Source organism: Prionailurus bengalensis, chromosome B2 (genome assembly GCF_016509475.1).
Source record: "Prionailurus bengalensis isolate Pbe53 chromosome B2, Fcat_Pben_1.1_paternal_pri, whole genome shotgun sequence".
Taxonomy (NCBI): Eukaryota; Metazoa; Chordata; class Mammalia; order Carnivora; family Felidae; genus Prionailurus; species Prionailurus bengalensis.
In genome coordinates this window covers 48927745-48952952 of record NC_057349.1, presented here as the reverse complement: position 1 = coordinate 48952952, position 25208 = coordinate 48927745, and the positions used below count along the sequence as shown (strand labels likewise).

Genomic DNA, 25208 nt, shown 5'->3' with positions numbered 1-25208 from the left:
CCTTAATCATTGTCATTTGAGAAATTTAGATATGTTGGAATGCTGGTGTCTGGCTACCAAGAAAGACATACATGGTCTTTCACTTCATCTTTCTTCAGATGATGGTGTGGTCCTTCGAGGCAGCCGATTTGCAAGGGTGTTAGTTTCTCCTCTGTGAAAAGGGAGGGTGGAAGGTAGAGGGTTTAGTCTGGACTACCTTTGAGCTTTAAATATTATTACTAAAACACTATAGTTTTCTCCCTTTTAAATAAAAGAAATAACTTTATAGGTCACCTTTGGCAGTACCTTTAAAAAAAAAAAAAAGAAACCAAGTGATGGATAAAGTTGTGACCTGGGTAGCTAAGGGCACATGACTACTTACTGGCACATTAGCTATAACCCAGTTGTGTAAATCCCATTGAATAGCTATTCCTTTTATTCTACCATGTCTCCCACTTCCCCTAGTGTGCCTGCGTGCTGGTTAGTAGTATATCCCCTGAATGCATTTGCCTATGTCCAAGTCTAGCATGTTACTTATTAAACCTTCTCTGCCTCAGTTTCCTTATCTGTGAAATGGGGATAATAATTGCACCTACCTCATAGAATTTGTGAAGGTAAAAGTTTATACACACACACATACACACACACGTATGCACACACATATGTACACAAACACACACACAATATTGATAAATGACTTAAAACAGTCCCTGATACCAAAGAGGGCTATATGAGAGTCACCTGTTATAGTTGTTAACTCACCTCATTTTTTTCTATAATCATGTTCTTAATCTATTTTACCAAAAGTATATACATTGACATATAAATGCCCATTATATTTTTAAATCAACCTAGTGGGTGTAGTTCATAATGTGGTTTTATAATATCCACTTAAATTAGTACAAATAAATTTCCCAGTATGACCAAATAATTCACTATCCTCTCCTGACATAAACGATGTAGAGAATCTTATTATTGTCAAAATGAGACAGGGGCTGTTGTGTGGCTAGGATAAAAACAGAAAAGATTTTACAGGGTGTTTAAAATGATTTAAAAGTATTTGTTTAATATAATTGACCATGATATTCCTTCACGCAATATCTTTGTGGGGATGGTGATAGCCTTTTCACATGGTCACCGAGAGGAAACCTGGGATCCACACTCTCTTCATTGTAATTCAGGTCTTTGACCAGCCCTGGAGGCAAATACCCAGAATTGCCTGGCTGGCTGGGTTCATCTCCAAAGCCTCTCTCTCTTCCCTATCTGTCCTTCCTGTCCTTCCATTCTATTGCCACACTCTTCAGATGGCACATAAAACCTTTCATGCATTACTGTGATATTTCTAATGATTCATATTTTGTTAGTGAGACTCATCATAGGAAATATAGTTCTGGTGTTGAGAACAAACTATTACATTAACAAATTTGCATCTCCTGATGCCCATAAATGGGCCAATCTTTTGCCTTCTGTAGGAAGGAGAAAGTACCTGATAATATTCATTTTGTTTTCAGGTGTTCTTCAACTTTCAAATGTGGAAATTCAGAACTTTGGGTCGCCATTGTATTCATCCATTGAACTTACTAATGCATCAGAAGGATCCTGGATAATTTCTTCTACTCTGCACCAAAGCTGTGGTGGGGGCATTCGTGCTGCAGCCAGCCATGGGATCATTCTAAATGACAATGTAGTGTTTGGCACAGTTGGCCATGGCATGGATTTGGAGGGTCAGAACTTCTCTCTCTCTAATAACCTATTGGTTCTGATGACACAGTCATCATGGTCCACTGTTTGGGTGGCAGGAATCAAAGTGAACCAGGCAAAGAACATCAACCTCTTTGGCAATGTCGTGGCAGGATCAGAAAGACTGGGCTTTCATATCCGAGGGTACAGGTGTTCCTCTCCTGAAGCTCATTGGTCTGACAACGTGGCCCACTCAAGCCTCCATGGCCTTCATCTCTATAAGGAAAATGGACTAGACAACTGTACCGGTATTTCTGGCTTCTTAGCTTTTAAGAACTTTGACTACGGTGCCATGCTACATGTGGAAAACAGTGTGGAGATAGAGAACATCACTCTGGTAGATAATGCTATTGGTCTTTTGGCAACAGTATACATGTCTTATGCTCCTCAGAGGCACATTGAAAATTTACAGATTGTACTTAGGAATTCAGTCATTGTGGCCACTAGCTCTTCTTTTGATTGCATTCAGGACAGAGTCAAACCTCGCGCTGCCAATGTGACTTCAACAGATCGAGCTCCTTCCAATCCAAGAGGAGGTCGAGTTGGGATTTTATGGCCTGTATTCACCTCAGAACCAAATCAGTGGCCTCAGGAGCCCTGGCACAGAGTCAGGAATGACCATTCAATTTCAGGAATTATGAAAATTCAAGGTATGATGGTTGGTTTATAAGCAATGTAGTTTCATATATCTGTGCATAGAATCTTTGATAGCATTCTGAAATTATATCAACAAGAGGGTAAAATGTAGTCTAGGGCCTCTTGTCCAATTGATAATCTGCTTGCTATTGATAACCACAGTGGTGATAATGACAGTGAGTGGCTCCTTAAATCATCTCTGCTTGGGGCGCCTGGGTGGCTCAGTCTCTTAAGCGCCCAACCCTTGATTTTAGTTCACGTCATGATCTCATGGCCCTGAGTCAAGCTCTTCACTGACAACACAGAGCCTGCTTGTGATTCTCTCTCCTCCTCTCTCTGCCCCTCCCCCTTTTTCTTTCTCTCAAATAAAAAAATTAAAAAGTCACTGCTTTATTCATGTTGAAGAACTTTATTTAATTTGATTATTTAATTTGATTATATGACAATTCTCTTAGGTAGGTATTGCTTTTTCTATTATACAAAGGATGAAACAGATGCAGAAATTGTGCCTCACTGAGGTTTAGTAAAGTTGGTAGGCAGCCTGGATTAGAATCCGGCCACAACCCATGATGTTACTCTTCCATCAGGTCTCTTTTGTACTCATTCCTCATTGGATATTGATCAAAAGTTTGATGAAAAGTATTGCTCTTCAGACTTTAATGTGTTGGAATATACTCTTATCTTTTGTATACAATGTCTACATCTTGAAGGACTACAGATATTTTATATTTTATGTATTTATTTTAATGTTTATTTATATCTGAGAGAGAGAGAGAGAGAGAGAGAGAGAGAGAGAGAGAGAGAGAGAGAGAGAAGGATAGGGGAATGGAGAGAGGGAGACACAGAACCTGAAGCAGTCTCCAGGCTCTGAGCTGTCAGCACAGAGCCCAACACCAGGCTTGAAATCAGTTCACAAACCATGAGATCATGACCCGAGCCAAAATCAGACACTTAACCAACTGAGCCACCCAGGTGCCCCAGAACTACAGATATTTTAAGTCAGGATTTATGTTAACTCCTGGAACTACCCTGGATAGCTTAAACTTACTCCTAGATCTGCATTGGTATAAGAATATTTAGTTGTATAGTCCATATTGTGGTAGATAGTTTATATGATCCAATATTATGACACCTTAAATTTTTTTTCAGATGTCACCTTTTCTAGTTTTGTGAAGAGTTGCTATAATGATGACCTAGATGTCTGCATCCTGCCCAATGTAGAGAACACTGGAATCGTGCATCCTATTACAGCAGAGAGGACCAGGATGCTAAATATCAAAGATAATAACAAGTTCTACTTTCCTCCTTTGCAGACCAGGTACCAGTTTTAGTATTTCCAATAAGCCATGTTTGTGAAATATTTGTCAATTCCTCAAATCCTTAACCATATTTAGAAAAAGAGAATAAAATCATCAATGTGAATAGAAATATGTTCTTCTGGAAAGATAAGGTGGATTGATTGAATGGCCCCAATTCTTTACCCCACCTACAGCCATGCCTTTTGTTAGATTTTTCAGTCTCTCTCACAACAGAGATAGAGGCTATTTCTCTCTTCAATTTGGGTTGAGCCTTGTGACAGTTTTTAGCTAAAAGAGGGAACAAAAGTGATAGAATGCAAAGTTTTATTGATATTGTTTCATTGTTTATCCTTATTAGAGATATGTCTTTGGGATGTTTTCAAAATTACTGGAAAAAAATTTACCCCAATTCTTGACTCTTCCATGGAGTATGGTGTCACTAGTTTTCTGAAGGAGGCTCAGAAACCCTTGAGCAGGGACTAGGAGGTAGAAGGAGACTGTGTCTGTTGCCAGGAATCCCTGAACTGTACGAAGTGGCTTATATTTTGGCATGTAGACCTTCTGTAACTACTGTTCTTGAACATATGTTCTCTGAAAACTACATGAGGAATTCTTTTTCTCATAAAAGAGAGTGGGAAAGTTAGGAGCAGGGAGAATGGGTTACTTTCTTTCCTCCACAATATTGGGCAAACTCCTTTAGCTGGAAGAAAAGAATCAAGAAAAATTGTCCTGATTAGAAAGTTAATGTGTTTGGCCCAACAGTAATCTCATTTTAATGCCCATCCCTGACCCATTTTTATGGTACCAAAACATTATGAGATTTTCAATTTGTGTTATTCTATCATTTTTTCTTTGCCCAATTTTCTTTATGTTTATTCATGCCTTACTTATGGGATGAAATAGTTATAAAGCTAAATGATATTAGCATCTGATTCTTTATATTATTAATACCTGACACATGGTTGGCATACAATAAATATTTAATGTTATTACCAATGGTACCTAAAATTATTAGACCAGGGGGAATTGAATAAATTCTCTATAATTCAATGCTATAATTGCCTATAACTTGTTTATATACCCTGCCTGACTCTAAATTCTGAAAGTATAGGAATATGTCTATCTTTATCACCACTGTATCCTCCAACACATAAGTAGTAGGTATTCAATAGATACATGTTGAATGAGAATATCTATTTTTACCTTGTTTGTATATAGCACAAATAGAATTGAAATTTACAGTAATAATCTTAAAATACTGCAAGTCCCCAAAGTTTCATAAAGAAATTATTATTTTATATTTAGTAGATATTAGAATTAAGAATACTTCATTATATCTTGCTTCTTACAAAATTAGCAATTGAAGCAAAATTATATATTCAGATATGTGGAATATTTGGTTACAAGAATGTCTTTCTTTTTGCCCATATAACGGGGAAATAAAATTCTCTATAGAGCTTTACTTTTTATCTATGTATAACACATTATTAATAATAAAATCCTCATTTATTTTTCATGGCGGCACTACAAATATGTTTTCTTTGTGTTGCTTATGGAATGAGAGAGTTGCTTTGTGTCTATCTTCACAGGAAAAGTTTAGGAATACTGGTCTGCCCTGAATCAGATTGTGAAGATCCAAGAAAATATCTCTTTAAGGATCTGGATGGGAGAGCCCTAGGTCTGCCACCACCAGTTTCTGTATTCCCTAAAACGGAAGCAGAATGGACTGGATCCTTCTTCAACACAGGTTGGTTATATGTGAACTTATGCCTCCAGTACAGGGAGCATGCATGTGGTTTGGCTGGCTTGTCTATCAGGAATAAAATATCCAGGAGAGGAACTGATTTTGAGTTGGAGTCTGCTATCACAAGAATGTTGAGTGGTTAAGCAATGTCATTACAGCATTGTTATTCCCTCCATGAGATCGCTTGTGTCTTTGTGCAAGGTACAGATTTCTAACATGCAGCTCTGTGCACAAGTGAGAACATCTCAGTAGTGAGCTCACCGGGACCTGAAGCAGCACTCTTGCTGCTCAGTGTTTCACAGTCTGCCAGGGAACCAGCTCCTCTGCCATCTGAGTCAATAATTCTCTTCCATCCAGACTTGAAGGCGCTCATTCAGGGTGGTGGCGTAGATGGTGTGCAGTTGTCCTTCCTTTTTTCCATCTGTTGGTTGTCCCCGGGGGGCCTGTAATCAAAATTCCTTCTGCTCTTATACAACCAGAGCCCATTTAGTGATCAGTTTTAATAGCTGGACCCCCCGGAGAGATCATTGTCCTACTTCCACAAACAATTGGACTCTGAGTTTCCATTTGAGTTCAGGTGGAATCTGTTGCACATAACTCGAAAGAATTATCCTGGCTTTCTTTCTGTTTCAGTGGTTGATTCTTTCCATACTTCTCCTCTAGTCTCCTTTCCCCTTTTTAAGTTCTAAATGAAGGAATGTTCCAGGATTATGTTCTCAGATCTGTTTTATTCTCTCCCTAATCTTGCTAAATCCAAGGTTGACATGCCATTCACTGCTGATGACTTCCAATTTATATCTCCAGCCCTGAACTTTGGTCTGGTATATCCAACTGACTCCATTGGGATGTACAATCAGCATTTCAGACTCAACATGCCCCAAGTGGGTTCTTGATTTCTATCCGCATCCATAATCTGCTCCTTCCCTAGATGACCCTACCTTAGTGCTCAGTACCATCGTTCATGAGATTATTTAAGTAAAAAATCTAGGAGCATTTATTCTTTTTTTTTTTTTGATATAAACCCTCTCACTTCTAAACCATCATCCAACAAGGGAATAGAATAGCTTCCTAACAGTCTTTTTTCTTTTCTTCTTTTAGCCCATAAACTATTTTTCACAAGGTAGCAAGAGTGATATTTTCAACTTTCCAATTGCTTTCCATTCCCCTAAAATAAAATGCAAACTTCAAGCCTATAAGTCTTATAGTATCTGGTCCCTGTGACACTCTTCTTTATTTATCGTGGTCTTATGCTTTCTTTACCATGCTAAGCTTATTCTTACCCTGGGGGTTGCCTTTGCATTGGCTGTCTCCTCTGCCTGAAATATCCTGTTCTCATTTCTTTGCAGAGCTGGCTCCTTTTGTTCAAATGATAGCTCCTCAGAGAAGCCAGCCCTGACCACCCTAAAATAATTATTCTTCCATTACTCTAGCCCTACTGTGCCTGCTTCATTTTTTTTTGTGAGAGTTACATTAGTTGAAATAATATTTTTTTATGTAAGTATGTATGTATTTATTTATTTATCTATCTAGAGACATAGACAGCATGAATGGGGGAGGGGGAGAGAGAAAATCCCAAGCAGGCTCCACACTGTTATTATGGAAACCGATGTGGGGCTTGAACCCACCAAACTGTGATATCATGACCTGAGCTGAAACCAAGAGTTAGATGACTGAGTCACTCAGGCACCCCTACTTGAAATTATAAGTACACTTATTTACTGGCTGATTTACTGCTTGTCTTTTATTTTTATTTTATTTTATTTTTTAAAACTGCAGGGTTTTTTTTACATTTATTTTTGAGAGAGAGAGCAAGTGCAAGAGGGTGCACAAGTGAGGGAGGGGCAGAGAGAGGGGGAGACACAGAATCTGAAGCAGGCTCTGAGCTGTCATCCCAGAGCCCAACACAGGGCTTGAACTCATGAACCATGAGATCATGACCTAAGCTGAAGTTGACACTTAACTAACTGAGCCACCCAGGTGCCCCTGTTTGCCTGTTGAAATGTAATCTTAATGATGGCAAGAAGTTTGTCCTGTTTGTTGTATATTTGGGGAATGCTCAACAAATATTAATTGATGGGTTGATCAAGTGAATTAATTATTGATAACCAAGGAGAATATTAATGCTGTTTGTCCCAAACCATTCAAGAGCAGACAGAAGAAACTGAGGCTTAAATGTAGGTCAGTGTCTTAAGGATTTATACATAACATGAAATCTGGAACCAAGACTTTCTTAGACCTCTTTTTTACCTGTTTCCTCCTTTCTTCTTTGAACTCCTGCTACTTTTAGCATTTGACATTTAGAGAAGTTTCTACATAAGTCTTTTAATTACCATACTATTTCATGCTTCAACACTTTTTCTAATTTCTCTTAAATATTTTCATAGGTTGAAGGCTTATCTTGCACAGAATGACAAACTGTGGGGACTACAGTATAGGTTTTTAAAAAGTCAGTGCTGAGTGCATGGAACACACTAAGTAAATATTCATTTCGATATGTTAGTTATACCTGTTGGATATAACCAGCAAGCACATTTTTTCACAGAAGAATAAAATTCAGGGAAAGTATATATTGAGAAAATATGTGCAGAGTAGGAAAAGAAAAAAAAAGATAGGCAGTTACTGTCCCATTTACCGCTATAACTATTCAAATAGCTTTTCATAAAAGTTATTCTATTGGTTTTAAGAATCATGCCTCTGGGGGCGCCTGGGTGGCTCAGTCGGTTAGGCTTCCGACTTCGGCTCAGGTCATGATCTCACGGTCCGTGAGTTCGAGCCCCGCATCAGGCTCTGGGCTGACAGCTCAGAGCCTGGAGCCTGTTTCGGATTCTGTGTCTCCCTCTCTCTCTTTGACCCTCCCCTGCTCATGCTCTGTCTCTCTCTGTCTCAAAAATAAATAAATGTTTAAAAAAAAATTAAAAAAAAAAAGAATCATCCCTCTTTTATAGGTGTTTATACCATTGAGAAAAAACATCTTTATGCTTTAAAAAGAAATACAGACATAATTGTGAGGTTTTCCTATGCTTGTGGTTTTTGGTGAGGATCACATTTCTGTGGAATCCGTAACAAGGGACAGGTGTCCCAGAGTATTTAATGAAAATTACATTTCAGAAATGAATGAGGACTAAAGAGTGTCTTAGTTTGTGCTGCTCCAAAGGCAGGCCTTGATACAAGGCTTAGAATATAGTAGTTTATGTGGGGGGTGAGGTCAGGAAAGCAGAGAAGTGGGAAAGTGAGACAGGGAAAAATGTGAAGCCAGGAAGGGTATAATCAAACTGGTGACCACTGTGGATAGCTGGAGCTCGTCTGGGCGGGGGAGAACTCCTGCAGACTCTGGGCACATGATTGAAACGTATCCCTGCTAAGCTATGAAGAAGCTAAGGTATTTATAATTCAAATCCCTGCTTGTCACTGGCTAAAGGATGCTTCTGGACATCAACTCACCAGCCTCTTGGCTTTCTCCAAACACAGGCCAGTTGTGCTCCTTCCTGTGGCTAGGAAAAAACCTTTCTCAGCATGAAGTGGTAGGTTTTTGCACTAACAGTCTTTGGTGTGTGAAGGCGAGTGCTAAAAACATAGGGGTTGACTTTGGAAATGTCTGGTGCAAACAGGATCTCTAAAGTGTTGATCAAATACTCCATGTGGAAGTAATATGGTGGTTTGATGAACTCAGATGGTTGCTTACCATGTGGTATACATGTACTTTTTAGGTAACAAACATGCTCTTGTGGCTGATTGTATATTTCATTTTTCTTCACTCTCTGACCTGGTTGTGAAATATGATTCAATGGTAAAACTCCAGAAGGTATCACAGTATAACGTATTAGTTACTATTAGCATGTGGACAAGCATGAGTGTGTGTGTGTGTGTGTGTGTGTGTGGTTGAATTTATATAGAAAGGTACATATGACTGACTGCTTTAAACTCCTGATGTTTTAAAACTTTATAACATTTTAAATGAGGTTGCTGTAGGTACCAACCTCAAGGATTCCTGCAGTAGAACCTGCTGTTTACTGCTCTAGAAATACAAAGTGTGTCTTTTTGCAATGAAGGAGATAGTGCATTGTAAATGGTGCCTTCTGGGTGCTAACAGGATTGTAGTGTTTTCCTTTGGCTTCCAAAATATGAATATATCCTCCTTCCCTAATCCAAGTCCCTTTTTATTTTTTGAACCATTCCCTTCTGTGCTGCTTTCCAATTCCTGTACACAATCTGATAGATGAGAAAGGCACAAATTCAATCTTAAAAGAAGGAATGTCTATTTTGTATTTTTCCTCTCCAAGACAAGAATCTATAATCTTCTGTAGAACAGGGAGAGGTGTGCAGCAGAGACGAAAATGGAGGCTACTACAAACCAAGTCTCATATTTATTCCAAATGGTATTGAGTGTGATGCACCCTTATGTTCTTTCTCAACTTTATTAATAAATAATTTGGAGTCCGTTGCCTTAGAGGTTTATTTTTAATTTGAAAAATACAGATTTTATTTGCACATATAAGTTCACAGCAAAACTACCAAGCCAGACAGATATCCACAGGTCCCGGAATATTGTCATATAGTCTGGCATTAGAAGCAAAAATTATCCATGTGGATCAGCTATAAGGAATACTGTGCCAGTGGGTTTTGCTATCTGTGTAATGCAGGGTGTGTAGCCAGGGGAAAAGTGAGCTGTTAATTTTGATTTGTACTTATCTGTAAGTTTGCATTTGCAGCCAACTTTGAAGCATGCATGGCAATAGAGTGCAAGGCAGCTAATCCCAAGCAGGAGATCCTCTGAGAACCATTTGCATTTTATTGTGGGAAGGATTACTTTTGGTTATGGAGGCAGCTGATGATCTGACAATTCAGAATCACTGACAAAAACAAAGTCTTGAAATTGATATCCCATTTAGGTGGGACTAGACAGGTGCCAGAGCTTTCCACTCTGGCTTCTTAGTCATTTCCAGTATGTCCCAGACTCCAAATGGATGGCTTTACCTCCCAGGCCAGTTTGTACGTGTGGAGTACCCGTGTGGTTGAAAGAAGACTGGAAGAAATTAGAGCTTTACTCTCCATGGTATTTTACAATTTCTGGGCCTTGATTTGAAAGTAGAAGGGAGGTAAAATGGAAGGTAGCATTCCTTGAATAGCTTTTGTGTGCTTGCTGGGTGCTGAAGTTGGCATTTTTATTCATTGTGCAAATGCATTGTGGCCACCCACAGTCTACCAAAGCTCTAAGAATGGGAGCTCTATTTGTGAACAGTGTTTCTACTTTCGTCAAGCTTATGTTTTGGCTGAGAGATATATATAAACAAGTAAGTGAAAATATTCCAATAGTGATGGGAGGTAGGAAGAAAACAGTATAGAGTTTTGGGTTAGAGAGGTAGATTGAGAGGTGTGTGTGTGTGTGTGTGTGTGTGTGTGTGTGTGTGTGTGCGCGTGCACATATGTGTATCAGGGAGTTGCTATTTGAAACAGAGTTACATTTCTAGTGAGACCTGAGTGAAAAGCAAAGAGTCACTGCTCTGAGCAGAGGTAGGAGCCTCCTGGGGATAGAGACCAGCCACAACAGAGGCTCTGAGACAAAATGGCCTCAAAGTGTCTGAGAGGTGGTGGAAAAGGAAATCAGTAGTACTGGTGTGTAACTAATGGGAGAGGGAGGAGTTGGAGGTCACCAGGAATCAGCTCCTTCATAGGCCAGGGTGATTTGATAAGATGGTGTTTTTTGGAGGGTTTTAAGAAAGGCGGTGACAAGATTTTATTCACTCTCTGATAAGATCATGCAGCCATGGAATAAATGGAAAAGGGTGGGAGTCAGGCTGGAAACAGGCAGTGTAGTTAGGAAGCTGAAGCTAGTGGGGGCTTAGGGATGCATTACCCCACAAGTGGTCTTCCGACCTGTGCTGGCCCACAGTCTTGTACCAGTCTGCAGTGAGATAATTTCGTACATGTATCACTTAGAAACACAGCAACTGGCAGAGTAGTTTTATATCTACTGACTCTAATAAATAAGGCATGGGGCTTTTATATTGTATGTCTAATTTGTCAGATAATTTATGTTATATTTTTTAAAGTATTGTCTTCAATAGACTGGAAATTTTAAAACAAACAAAACAAAAATCCTGTTCTCCTGCCAATTTTTTTTCAGATGAGGTAAATTTGATGTGTTTAGGATAGTGGCTACTGTAACTGACTTATCGGAATTATCTAGTACATTAGACATTCATTTGCATGTTGGGAGGACTTTGAGTCAACAGATATGTGTGAGTCCCAGACCTTTGTGTTTAAACACACACACATACACACACACTCACATACTTTCTCTCACTTACACACACACACACACATACACACACACACACACACACACACCCCTCCCCAAGTGATTGTGCTGTGCTAAGGTTTGGGAATCACTACCTCTAGAGTAATATGCTTCCTTTGAAGTAAATAGACAAGATGTTAAGAAGACAACATTTTTAACTTAAAAAAGTGAACAGTTTCAATTTCTCACAGAAAATCAAGAATTTGCTCTCTGTGCCAAATACCAAAGGCACAAATATTCTTGCTTACATACACACTGGCTATATTTCTGAAGGGGAAAAGAATATGAACTACAAAGATATAGGAGTATTTACAATCTAAATTAAGTCTTTGAATAATAAGAACATATTAAACTTATTTCATTGTAGATTATTTTTCCTAGTATTGAAGTGAGTAGAATGACCTCAAAATGTCACTTTAATAACACAACACTGGATAAAAATGAGTTCAATGCTAAGTTTATTTTTTAAATTCTACATTGAATCATTATATTAAAAACCTAAACTCATGATAAGCTTTTCCCACACTTTCCTTGACATCATTCCCAGCAAAGTACTGTGATCTGGCCAGGACTTCTGGTCAAATCCACCTCCAGGGCAGGTGAGAGTTTCCCATTCTGTGCCACGTGAGGGTAAGAAACATTTTTCAAATGGTGTTACTTCTTGGTCTCTTCTTGAGAAAGAAAGTTATAAACCATTATGGAGACCTTAAAAGTGACTGGCCCCAAATCAAAAATAAAAGATGAGGTTGATAAAAAAGAAAATAAAGCTGGCATTTGACTGTCAGCCCATGGAGTGATGAAGTGGTTTCCAACTGAATAATGGGAAAGCTCCAGCAATGGGGACACATACGCTTAGCGGCTCACAGACAGAGTGGCCAGCGTGTTCTCAACTCTTTGTTGCTAGATCTTGAAATGTGTCCTTTTTTAAAGCTTTCTAGGCTTCTCTTTCTTCCCATTTGTCCTGGGAATGACAGCAAGATGGTATTATAAAATGGGAGAAGGGAGAGGGAGGGAGGGAGTGAGGGAACAGAATGGAGAGAATAAACGGTTTGTCTGCCAATATCTGTGCTTGCGGAGGCCTTTTTCTTCTAGCTAGAGGGGGAAATACCATTCTCTTTTCCCAAGCAATTATAGGCCCCAAAGATTGAAACTTGGTAGATAGCTCTTTAATCTCAGCCGATATTTATGGTTAAACATTAGACTTTTAGGATTCCAGATGTCAGGGTATTAAAATATAAAGGCACAGTGGAGTCTCAGAAAATATTAGAATCTTTGGGATACGTGGCTGCAGGGAGTTTTATCCCAAGCAGAAGAGGATAAAGCTTTCAGTGATCCTTTGTGAGACCCAAAGAGTACCTTTCCTTCACCTGATTCCCTCACTCCTGCTTGGCTTGCCCAGTCTCCAGGCCATGAGTGGCGTAATAGTGTTTGATTGCATTTTGAAATCATACATACTCTGAGTTGGAATGTTTTTCATGTGTGATTTGTAAAGGATGATGTAGAAAGACATATGGGCCATGGCAATAATTTCCTTTGCCTCTCCTCAATCTGGACACTTTATTCCTGAGATTGTCTTGATCCTCAAATCTTCCATGAGCAGCTAATACTTGTGAAGTATCCACCATGTTTCTGACTCTGTACTAAGACCTGCAGATGAATTATCTCATGTAATGCCATCAACAGAATATAGCCTATGAAATAGGCATTCTTATTCCATGCCTGTTATAGATATAGAAACTAATGTAGAGATATTTGGTAACGTACCTAAGCCATAAACTAATTAATAGAAGTTTCAGGACTGAACCTATGTTTTTACCACTCTGCAATACTGTACACAGTACCCTCCACCTTCTTTCTCCACATTCTCCAATGTAAGCTCTCTTAGACCTATTGGCTTTTCTCACACACAGAGTCCTGTGTACACAGAACAAAGCAAACTGAGACTGTGTCATTATTCTAGCAATTATCCATCCAAACTAGCAATAATAATAGTTACCATTTATCTAGCATATTCCATGTGTCAAACATTATGCTAAGTGGTTTATAAACATTCCCATTTATCCTTTCAACAACCTTAACATGTAAGGATTGTTATCCCTTTTCAGCATTTCAAGAAATAAGGGTTTAGAGAAGCTAACTAATTTTTCATGGTTCTGCAGCTAGAATGTGCAGAACCATGATTTAAATCTGTATTTGTCTGATTCCAAAATCTGGGCTTGGAACCACTTCTAGATAATTATCATTGTGTGGTCTGAATCATCTGGTGGGGTGCTGCACAGAGAGATATTTAACTAAATAATTCACATATTTCCATTTTACATGGTAGCAAATAGATTTTTAGGTTTAGAAAAGTAACTATCAATTACTGTAACATTAGAAAAAAGTTTTAATGTTTATTTTTGAGAGAGAGAGACAGAGACAGACTTTGGTAGGAGGAGAGGGACACAGAGAGAGGGAGACACAGAATCCAAAGCAGGCTCCAGGCTCCAGGCTCTGTGCTGTCAGCACAGAGCCTGACACAGGGCTTGAACTCACGAACTGTGAAATCATGACCTGAACTGAAGTCAGATACTTAACCAACTGAGCCACCCGGGTCTCCCTATTGTACATTTTTTGAAAGGCAATATAATAATGACCACAAAAAAGCCTCACTTAATTCCTCTTCTTCATATAGTTAGTCATGTTCCATGTATAAAATATGCTGACTCTGTCACATCCAAGAAAAGCGTTTTGCCACTGTTAACTCCCGGAGTCTGTGTGATAACAATAGAGTAACATGAAGTAAAAGCTTTGGTCATGAGATCAAAAACTTATTATGGTAATTTTCTGTAGATTCCTCTCTTCCCCCAATAAATTGATCAAGTTTTTTTTTTCCAACTTAGATGTTTATTGAGAGTCCATTGAGAGCAAAGCACCATGTACTGTTGGGGTGTCCTAGTCAGTCAGAGAAAGACAGATACCATATGTTTTCATTCATATGTGGATCCTGAGAAACTTAACAGAAGACCATGGGGGAGGGGAAGGAAAAAAAAGTTAGAGAGGGAGGGAGCCAAACCATAAGAGACTCTTAAAAACTGAGAATAAACTGAGGGTTGATGGGGGGTGGGGGAGAGGGGAAAGTGGGTGATGGGCATTGAGGAGGGCACCTGTTGGGATGAACACTGGGTGTTGTATGGAAACCAATTTGACAATAAATTTCATATAAATAAATAAATTAATTAATTAATTAAACAAACAAATAAATAAATAAATAAAATATTTTTGGTGAAAGTTAAAAAAGACACATTGAGGTAAATAAGAAACCATCCCTGCCCTCGTGCATTGGTGCGGGGGGGTGGGGCAGGATATGAGATGGAGAAAATTAATATGAAATTGGCATAAAATGCGCTGGAGAGACCATGTATACCTGGCGATATAGACAAAGGCTCTAGGAAGGAAATGGAGTTTTCCGTGAGCCTAGAGTGTTGGGTAAAGCTTTACAAGGCATACATGAAAGAGGCAAGTAAAAGAGGGTGTTTAGCAGCAGACATGGTGTGTTGCAATGTAGCAGCTCCCCTGTGGAGTGTTCCCTGTTTTCCAGAGCAACTGGGGCTCTGGATCTTTATGCCCTTACTGTACCCATCACCGAATTCTATTTTAGCACATTTCGTGCTCAATTGCCACCATTGTTTAAGTCTGCTATGTCACCAGACTGTGAATACCTTGAAGGCAAACATCCTTGAATGTTTAGTATGAATCCCTGTAATGTAATATATGCTGAGCAAACGTTTGTTGAATGTGGGAATAAATGAATAGATGGATGGATAAATGAGTGAAACAGTCAAGAATTCAAGTTTAGGTTGCCAGTCAGCTGTTCCACAAAGTTAATCGTATAGATCTACTCAATATATTATTTTTTTAAGCATTCTCAAAGAATGTTCTTATTCACTAATCTCAGGAAATTGTGCAAAATGTGGTCCATGGCTAAATAAACTTTGAAAACTCTGGCTATTCCCATTTTGGAGATTTGTCATGTATATTAAGATATTAAAGGTTCTGGGGCGCCTGGGTGGCTCAGTCGGTTGAGCGTCTGACTTCAGCTCAGGTCACGATCTCGCAGTTTGTGAGTTCGAGCCCCGCATCGGGCTCTGTACTGACAGCTTGGAGCCTGGAGCCTGCTTTGGATTCTGTGTGTCCTTCTCTCTCTGCCCCTCCCCTGCTCATACTCTGTCTCTCTCTGTTTCTCAATAATAAATAAACGTTAAAAAAAAATTTGAAAAAAAGATTTAAAGGTTCTGATAAGTTCTGCAGTGAAATTTAAGAATACTATTTAAATTTGTTTTACCCAGTATTTCTCAAACTTTTAAACTAGTGAATACTTGCTCATACATATTAGTGTCCATTGGAATTACTGTACTTCAGAATATAGTTTGGGAAATATTGGCTCATATGTATTAATTCATTAGTTTGTAGGAATACATGCCGATTGGAAAGAAAAAAGACTATAGGATGTTTAATTTGAATCGTTCCTTAAAGGTTAATATGTTCCACTTCCCATTCAATGCATAGATGGTCTCTACCTTTAACTTTCCCAAGTGGGAATTCACTCCCTTACAGGCCTACCTAATATATTTGGAATAATTTTAATTGTTAGGATTCTTTCTGTGATTTCCACTACCAGTGACCTAGTTTACCTTTTGGTTTGACAGAGTATAGATCTAATTATTTCTATATTAAAGCCTTTTACATATTCAAAGCAGTGAAACAGTGATCATATAATAATCCAATACGTTTCTTTCAAGCAAAGAAATTCCAAATTCCTTCTGTTAGTCAACATATGTTGGACTGTTTTTAGGTCTTCACTTTCTAAACTGGCTATTTTTGATATTCTTCAATCTGTCAATGATTTTTCATTGTCCAGTAGAGATAATAAAGCAAACCACAAATGTAATTTAAATATTTTAGTGGGCAGGTTAAAAAAAATAAAAAGAAATAGATGGAATTAAATTTAATAATACCTTTTATTTAATCTGATATATTAAAAATATCATTTTAATATCACTATAAAACTATTTTGATATTTTGCATTTTTTCATATTATATATTTGAAATTTTGTTTGTATTTCACAATTACAGCCTATCTTAATTCAGAAACTACATTTTCATCAGAAATATTTTATGTGTATCTAGATTTCATAAACTTTACAATTGAAAAAGTAGATTCACATGTACACGTTGTCCCAAATATACCTGAATAGTTTCTTATAACTAATTGCATATGCACTTTAAATTATAATTAACTAAAATCATGTACAACTTTAAATTTAATAATCAGTTGTACTAGTCATATTTTGAGGGCTGAATGACTACATGTGGCTATGATTGCCGTGTGAGTATCTTTTCTTCCCTAGTTCTGGAAGGTCAAATAAAGAGAACTGATTTTTTTTTTAACCTTTATAGTAGACTCTGTTCATCTCTATTAAATTTCAGTCTTATGAGTAATTTTTTATAGGTCATTAGATGCAGCTTGAGTTTCTTGGGATTAGATCCTAAGCTCAGAATTAGAAACCATTCTAGATACCACCTACTTGTTTCTGGGAATATAAGTCAGTAAAATAAAGAAGCTTATCTCAATTTGCCATTAGTAGGAGCTACCATTCAAATATCCAGTCCTCCACATAAAGCATCAAGGTTTTCTGAGACTGGGAATTTGCTACTCAAGTTAAGGAAGGACACTCTACTGAGATGTCTATTCACATTTCTGTGCTTTGTTGTATAAGAAACAATAAATATCAATATTCCACAAAAGTGACTATTTTTGAATATCTGTAAGTAAATGAAATTACATGACTTTTTGCCATGATAATATACTGCCTCTCTTTGTCTTCATTTTCTTTACTTTTCTCTCTTTCTTTTTTTGCTCATCCCTCCCCTCACTCCTCCCTGGATGATTTCTTGGACTTCATTCAATAGTCAACTGTGTCCCTAATCTTTAAATTTTAATAATAGAAGAATCCTGCATTGCTGAGTTCGATCTTTGGTTACGGTGGTATTGAAAGATTTAGAAGACAAAAGGTCAAACATAAGCTTACTTTATATCTAAGACAGATGGATGTTGTTTGTTATTTTTTTCTTTTTTTTTTTTAAAGCTTGTAAGAATTTGTATTTAATTATTATTATTATTTTTTTTTTTGAGAAAGAGAGTGCACTGATGTGTGTGTGGGAGGGGTGGGGAAGGACAGAGAGAGAGGTAGAGAGAGAATCCCAAAATCCCAAGCAGGATCTGTGCTGTTAGTGCAGAGCCTAACATGGGGTCAATCTCACCAACCATGAGATCATGACCTGAGCTGAAATCAAAAGTCAGATGGCTAATTGACTGAGCCACCCAGGTGCCCCTGGATGTTGTTTGTTCTTTTTGTTTGATTACTTTATATATTCTTATGTGTCTCTGTGTGTGTATGTGTTTGTATGTGTGTGTGTGCACACGTGTGTTTTTTTTTTTATTTAAAAAAATTTTTTTAATGTTTACATTTATTTTTGAGACAGAGCATGAGTGGGGGAGGGGCAGATTGAGAAGGAGACACAGAAAGTGAAGCAGGCTCCAGGCTCTGAGCTATCAGCACAGAGCCCCATGTGGGGCTCAAACTTGTCAACCGTGAGATCATGACCTGAGCCAAAGTTGGACACTCAACCAACTGAGCCACCCAGGCACCCCCACACATGCGTGTTTTAATGGAAGGAGATACTTGACCAGTCCCATAAGTAAATAAAATGCTTGTGGCTTACCAATAGGTACTAAACAAGTTTGCGACCCGTATCTTCTCATTTCAATATTATAGACCTGGAAGATTCTTTGATTTGGTTCTCAGGTTTTTCTCCATATATTTGCACAGTGATTTGATGTAAAAACAAATGCTATTTTGCAACGGTTTGAATGTAATTATTAAAAATATCCTTAAAGTAGATGTTTCAAAGGAACAAAAAAATATAAAGGCCAGAAAAAGATCCAAATGTATAAATTACTTCATGACAAAGATGACATTTTAAATCATGAGAAAATAGAAATTATCCAATTAATGACATAGAGACATTTGAATACTCAGGGAAAAAATTGAGGAATGTATACCTTTTTTTAATAAAAATGAATTCCATATGGATTAAAGATGAATATATAGACTTACTAGAAAACATTGGTGAGATTGTACTGTTAAAATTATGGAGATCTTTCTTAGCATAAGTCAAAATCCAGGAAACATTTGATAAATATTCGATGACTGTATAAGAATTAAAAATTTGTGCAAAGAATATCAAAAGTTAAACTAAAACAACCAAGAAAAGGTTACATCTCATAAAGAGCAACTTACCTTATAGTACCAAAAAATTCTCACTAATATTAAAGAGCAAAAAGGAACAAACCAATTTCAAAAATATTCAAAGGATTCCAAAATCAATTTCACAGAGAAATAAATACAAATGCCAATAAAGATATAAAAAGCCCAATTTCTGTCATAATCGAAGGACAAATTTTTTTTCTTTTAAATGTTTATTTATTTTAAGAGAGAGACGGAATATGAATGTGCACGCGAGCAGGAAAGGAGCAGAGAAATAGGTAGAGAAAGAGTCCCAAGCAGGCTCTGTGCTATCAGTGCAGAGCCCAATGAGGGGCTCAATCTCACCATGAGATCATAACCTGAGTTGAAATCAAGAGTCGGGACGCTCAACCAAGTGAACCACCAGGCTCCCCAAAGTCCAAGTTAAGAACTATTACACTGAGTCATGCTGTCTGGATTTTGTCTACTTACTAGATGTGCAGCTCTAAGCAAATTTTTTATTCTCTCTGAGCTTCAATCTCCCTATTTAGGAAGTGGAGACATCCATATTATATACTCATGATTATTGCAAGGATTAAAATAGAGAAGCTCAACGAAAGTGTCCACCACTCTACTAAGACAGTGGTGACCACTTCTCCCATAATTACTATTAATATTATTGTTTTGGCAATGATTTAAAAAGTGTGATCATCTCTATTGTTGGGGAAAATGTAGAGAAACAGTTCTCAGACTTTGTTCTCAAATATCATTTGATGTGGCCTCTTGGTATCTGGTAACCATCTAAAAGTTCTAACTCAGCGGCTCTGCTTTTAAGACATTATCCTAGAGGTTTTTGTTGAATGAATAAACAAAACAGTAAAACATGCAATGAAAAAGAAAACACTCCCTGCCTCTTAGCCCTCTGCTATTCTGATCTTCTGTACTACTGCTCTGAGGGAACAACTGGGAAGTTGCCATTTTTAAAATCATGTATATGTATTACTTATTTTAGTAAGAATAATGATAGTAAAACTCATTTATATAACAAATGGAATCCTGAAAAATGAGTTGGTTATTATGTAAAGCATGTCAAGAAAAGGGACACAGAAGAAAAGAAATTTTCCTAGACCTAGAAGCCAATCTTTTTACTATGGATTTAGGGGCTCCCTGTAGGACCCAATTCCAATTTGCTTAACTCCCTCACAGGAGAAATATTAATAAAAATTGAATGTAAATTTCTGAAAGTAATTGCCATGGAGAAAGGGAGTTGAAGCTGATTTTTTTTATGTGGCTGTGGATAATAATCTCTTCCCTTTTGGGTGATGTTGGTGGGATACAACTCTACTTGAGTATTGCCCATGTGGAAACCAGACTATCCGTACACCTAGGCCATATTCTCTCTGTTTGAATGCTGTACAGGCAAAAGAGCAGATCTAGAGCTATAAAAGACACAATGTATATGAAGTACTTAGCCACAAGGCTGGCTTGGGATAAGCACCAAGTCAATACTAGTGACCACTATTCTGTTGCCACCATTTATCATGGCTCTGGCTGGGGTGATTACGTGAACATTTCAGGCATCATATCTCAAAGATTCAGTAGTTTTAGTTTTCTATTGCTGCCGTAACAAATTACTACAAGTTTAGTGGCTTAAAACGACACCCATGTATTGTCTTACAGTTCTGCAAGTAAGAAGTCTGTTAGCCTTGGCTGATTTCTCTGCTTTTAGTCTTTCAAGGACCAAATTAAGGTATTGGTAGGACTGTATTCCTTTCTGGAGTATCTAGGGATGAATCCTCTTCCAATGTCACTCAGGTTTTTGGTAAATTCAGTTCTATGGTATTGTAGGACTGAGGTCCCCATTTCCTTGCCTGTAGTCTTGGAGGTCATGTTTAGCTTCTAAGGCTGCCCACGTTCCCTGACTTGTTGCCTCCTTCACCTTTAATGCCAGCACTGGTGGAATATGTTCCTCTCATGCTTTGAATCTCTCCTGTCTTCTCTTCTGCTGCATTTCTTTGATTCTAGACAGAGAAATTTCTTTGCTTTTGAATGGTTTATAGGATCAGATCTGGCACACCCAGATAATTTCCCCACTTTAAGATCCATAACCTTAATCATTTTGGCAAAGTCCCTTTGCTATATTCACATGTTTAGATTTAGGGCAAGAACATGTTTTAGAGGATGTTATTCAGCCTACCCTAGTTCTTTGTAAGGTCTTAGCTTTAGTTGTAAATGGTGGAAGAATAAGAAATATTAACTTGGAATACTGTCGTTATCTCTGAAAGATTTCTTCTCTTTCAGGGAAAAAGTAAGACATAGTTTATCTTGCTTCAGAGGCATTGTACAAATATGGATGACCGGTGTCTGTTCTGTAGGTTGAACATCAAGTTTTGATGGAAAAATTATCAGTATAACCTGATTTATTTGATGTGATTATGTACCATTATGACTCATAACCTGAATTTTGTCTCATTTTTTGTTATAAGTTGAAGCAAGAAATATTATTTTGGTAAGCCTTTAAATATATCTTTTGTTACATTTATTTTAACTACAACTGTTTGTTGTACCCTACCTTTGATGTATTTATTTCTTATGCTAGCATTTGCCTCCTCTGCCAATTGCCCCTGAGTTAAGGGAAACAGAATTTAGGCATTAGAAACTCCTTGATGTCCGATGCCTGATGATGCTTGGTGACACCATTGTGAACTTCTATAATAAAGGAAAGCAGCTCATTTTCCCTGGCTCTCTCAGACACATCTATGGCCCACCTAAATAGCTGAGTATGAGCTTGCAAAAGCTTAGATGAGGGAGCACTGCATTTTGCAGCAATTAATTTTGCAGAGAAAGCAGTCTGTTTAAAAAGATGCCTGCAGCACTCACTAAAATGGGGGTTGTTTTTCAAGGCCCCCAGAGCTGCAGTGGGCACAGGCTGGCTCATCAACAAAACAACAATGCTAAAATATGGCCTCCTGGGTTTTGCAAAAGAAGGGACTAGAGGGGCGATGAATTATGCTCACCTGCTAGAGCTGGGTGAAGACTGTAATTGTTTAGCCCCCTAGCACTTCCCCGTAAGGGTTAAAATGACAGAGATATTAGTTGGCAATGGCTAAAATTGTTGGTTTGAAGCTCTCGGCAATACGCACACTGTTATTTACCGGACTTGGTCGATTTACTTCTTAATGCAATAATGACCTGTGAAATGAAACGTGAGCTAGACAATTGTTCCTCATTGTTTCCAGTAAAACATTCTTTCATACCCCATTAAACCACCATTAATTCCATATGAAAGAGAGTCACGCACAAGCACCCGAATGTCTCTCTCTCTTTCCTGGACTTTTTCGCCCCCATGTTCCCGTTTTATTTTTCTTCTTTTTCTTTGTATTTCCCTTTTTCCTCCCATATCTCCAAATGGAATAGGGGCATAATGGAGTATGTGGTGGGAAATTCCTTTGAAGTCCATGCTGAGTTACATTTCTTCTAAAATGCACAAGGTTTTAATTGCCAAACCTCAACCTGGTTCTCTATGAACATGAAAATAGCTACAGAAACAGAAAAAGTTTTAAAACAAGGAGCAATGGTTTAGCCTTGCTTAGAAAAGATCAAAATGCCTATTTGAGATGGGTAGGCACTCTCTTTCCCACATTGGTGGCTGAATAATCACTGTGGAGAAGCCAACCACATGAACCCATGAGGCACCTTCCCTGGTCTGGGGAGGGGTCCTTCCCTCAGCAGAAACACACAGTAGTCACAGAAAGGCCATGTCTGTTCCAGCAGCCTAATTTTGGACCACGTCTCCTGCTCCAGGGTCCTACTCTAACTTCATAGCTAAGAGCCCCAACCAAGAAGTGCTGAGCCACATGGCATAAGAGGTACTTCTATAGCATTTCATTTCTCCAACCATTTTCTTCCTATAGCCTCATAGTTGGGTCTTGTCTTAATTTCCTCCATTGTGTGACCGGAATGTTCTGCTATCCATTTTGCCTCTTGCAAAATGCATGGTCACTGCATCGCTCTAATTTTTCCTCTGTGGTCATATTGCTTTCTCCTCTTCTGCAGTTAAATCTTCCTTGGCTTCCTAACAAATATGAAGACATTTATGGTTATATTTGGAGTCCACCTGGATAAGGCAAGATACTCTCCCACCTCAAGATCCTTAGTCACATCTGCAAAGTTCCTTTTGCCATATAAGGCAATTTTCTCAGGGTCTGATGATGAAGACATGGGTGTCTTGGGGCCATTGTTCAGACAACATGCTCAGTGATTCCAAAATTAAATATATACATATTTCAATTTGTATTGAAATACAACAAATCCAAAATAACATCTCACCATTGATTTTTAAATATTCCTTTAATATTTTTCATATCATTTTAAAATATTTTTAAGTATTCTTTTTAAATATTCTTTTAACATTTTTCACGTCTAGTTTTGGAGGTAGGTTTATCGTCACTATTGGAAATTCTCAACCATTGGTTTACCCACTTCCCTCAAAATTGTTCCACCTGAATCTAAATTGTTCTTGAGCAGCCAATCAGTTTGTAGGCATAAACTATGGCACTGGTCTACCTGATAGTACTCAGCCATGAGAAAGGCTACTAAATTCCCCATATTCCCTCTCTAAGGAAGGAAATACTAGCTGGGTTCATCTCCTCTTTCTAGTTTCCTGTTGAAAGCATATCTGGCATTTTTCTTATTTTTAGTTGATACCACAGAGATCCCAGGAATAAAACGACTCCTTTGCAATCATATAGCTTTGCAAACCAGTCTTACAGTCTCTTTTCAAGCCAGTATTCCCCCCACCCATATTAGAATGTCTTTTAATAAAAAGTTAATTAAAAAATAAATTAGTAAAGTAATTAGTAAAGTAAATAAGTGATTAATGGTTCATTTAAAACAAACTTCTCCTTTTTTTCCTTAAAAAAATGAAAATCAATTGAGAGTAACCCTTTACTGTTCAGAGTGTACCTGTTACTATGGCTATTTCATCTTTTAAGAGTTTAAGGAGGGCCTACCTGTCCTTCAAGGGGATGCCCTTTCCACTCCAGGAACAAATGAAGTCTTTCTCCTCAGAAAACCTTGGAACTTACTGGGGATGTCATCATGATAACTGACTGGAAGAATTCTTAGGACCTGAGTGAGATCTCAACCACCAGCCCATTCCAGGTTTTTGACTTTGTTGTGAGAAAGAATTCAAGCATTAGTCAGAGTAAAGTATAGCAGAAGAAGCTTTATTGCAAAGTGAAAGTATATTCTCAAGATGTGAGAGAGGGTAAGCTCAAAGGAGAGCCCAGGAGGGGTTTGGATTTCTGTCTTTTACTGACAGTTGTTAACAAGGGCTATAATATTTATTACTTGAGGTGGGAATTTCTTGGAAGCAGGGCTATGTGCTTTTTCTTCTGTATTTGGTCAGCGGTTCCTATCATGGCATCATTAAGGAGGAGATTTTAGCATGTTCATGTACTGTAAAGAAGAAATAATGTGACCTTTGGCTTATCTTGTCAGCCATCTTGGGCATGTCTGGTTTGATCCAGTTTCTTGTGGTTTTGTTTTGGAGTGCTACCAGGACAGGCCTCTGACTTCTTCATAGTGGAGCTTGACTTCCTCTTTGCTGGCCTCCAGGCATCCTATTAAAACCTAACCATGTACTCTGACAATCATTCATATTACTTTTTTTAGAATGGTTAATTATGTTGGCATATGGTGGTGACTTCTTTCCCCAGTTTGATTATAACCTCATGGAGGACAGGATAGATATATTATGCTAATTTTCGTTATTTAACCAATATGTGTTTATTCTCTATTACAAAGTAATAATAGGGGTGCTTGGCTAGCTCAGTTGGTAGGACATGGGACTCTTGATCTCAGGGTTGAAAGTTCAAACCCCACGTTGGGTGTAGAGATTACTTAAAAATAAAAAAAAAATTAAAACAAAGTAATAATATATACTACTATTATGGTAGCTTTCATTTACTGGGTATCTCTCACATACCAGCCCTTGTGTTAGGTATTTTATATATCATATCTTTATAATAACTTGCAAAGTAAGCCTAATTTTCATTATTCTATGAGTTAAACTGAGGCTCTCAGAATTTAGGGACTTTGTTTACGATGATATGTCCAGTGGTAAAGTCAAAATTTATATCCAAATCTGTCTGAATTCAATGCCTAAGTTTTTTTTCTAAATGCCCATGACCCTTCCTGTACATAGGCTGTCTGGAGAATTA

At 37.9% G+C, this 25208-nt stretch overlaps 1 protein-coding gene across 1 annotated transcript in view; it reads left to right on the top strand.

Annotated features, from left to right (window-relative positions):
• The window catches only part of PKHD1 (PKHD1 ciliary IPT domain containing fibrocystin/polyductin), a 484305-nt gene that overhangs the window by 343824 nt on the left and 115273 nt on the right, over window positions 1-25208 (top strand). Inside the window, 3 exon segments of the mRNA XM_043591641.1 lie at window positions 1491-2369; window positions 3505-3673; window positions 5243-5400. Of these exon segments, the coding sequence (XP_043447576.1) occupies window positions 1491-2369; window positions 3505-3673; window positions 5243-5400 (1206 nt within the window).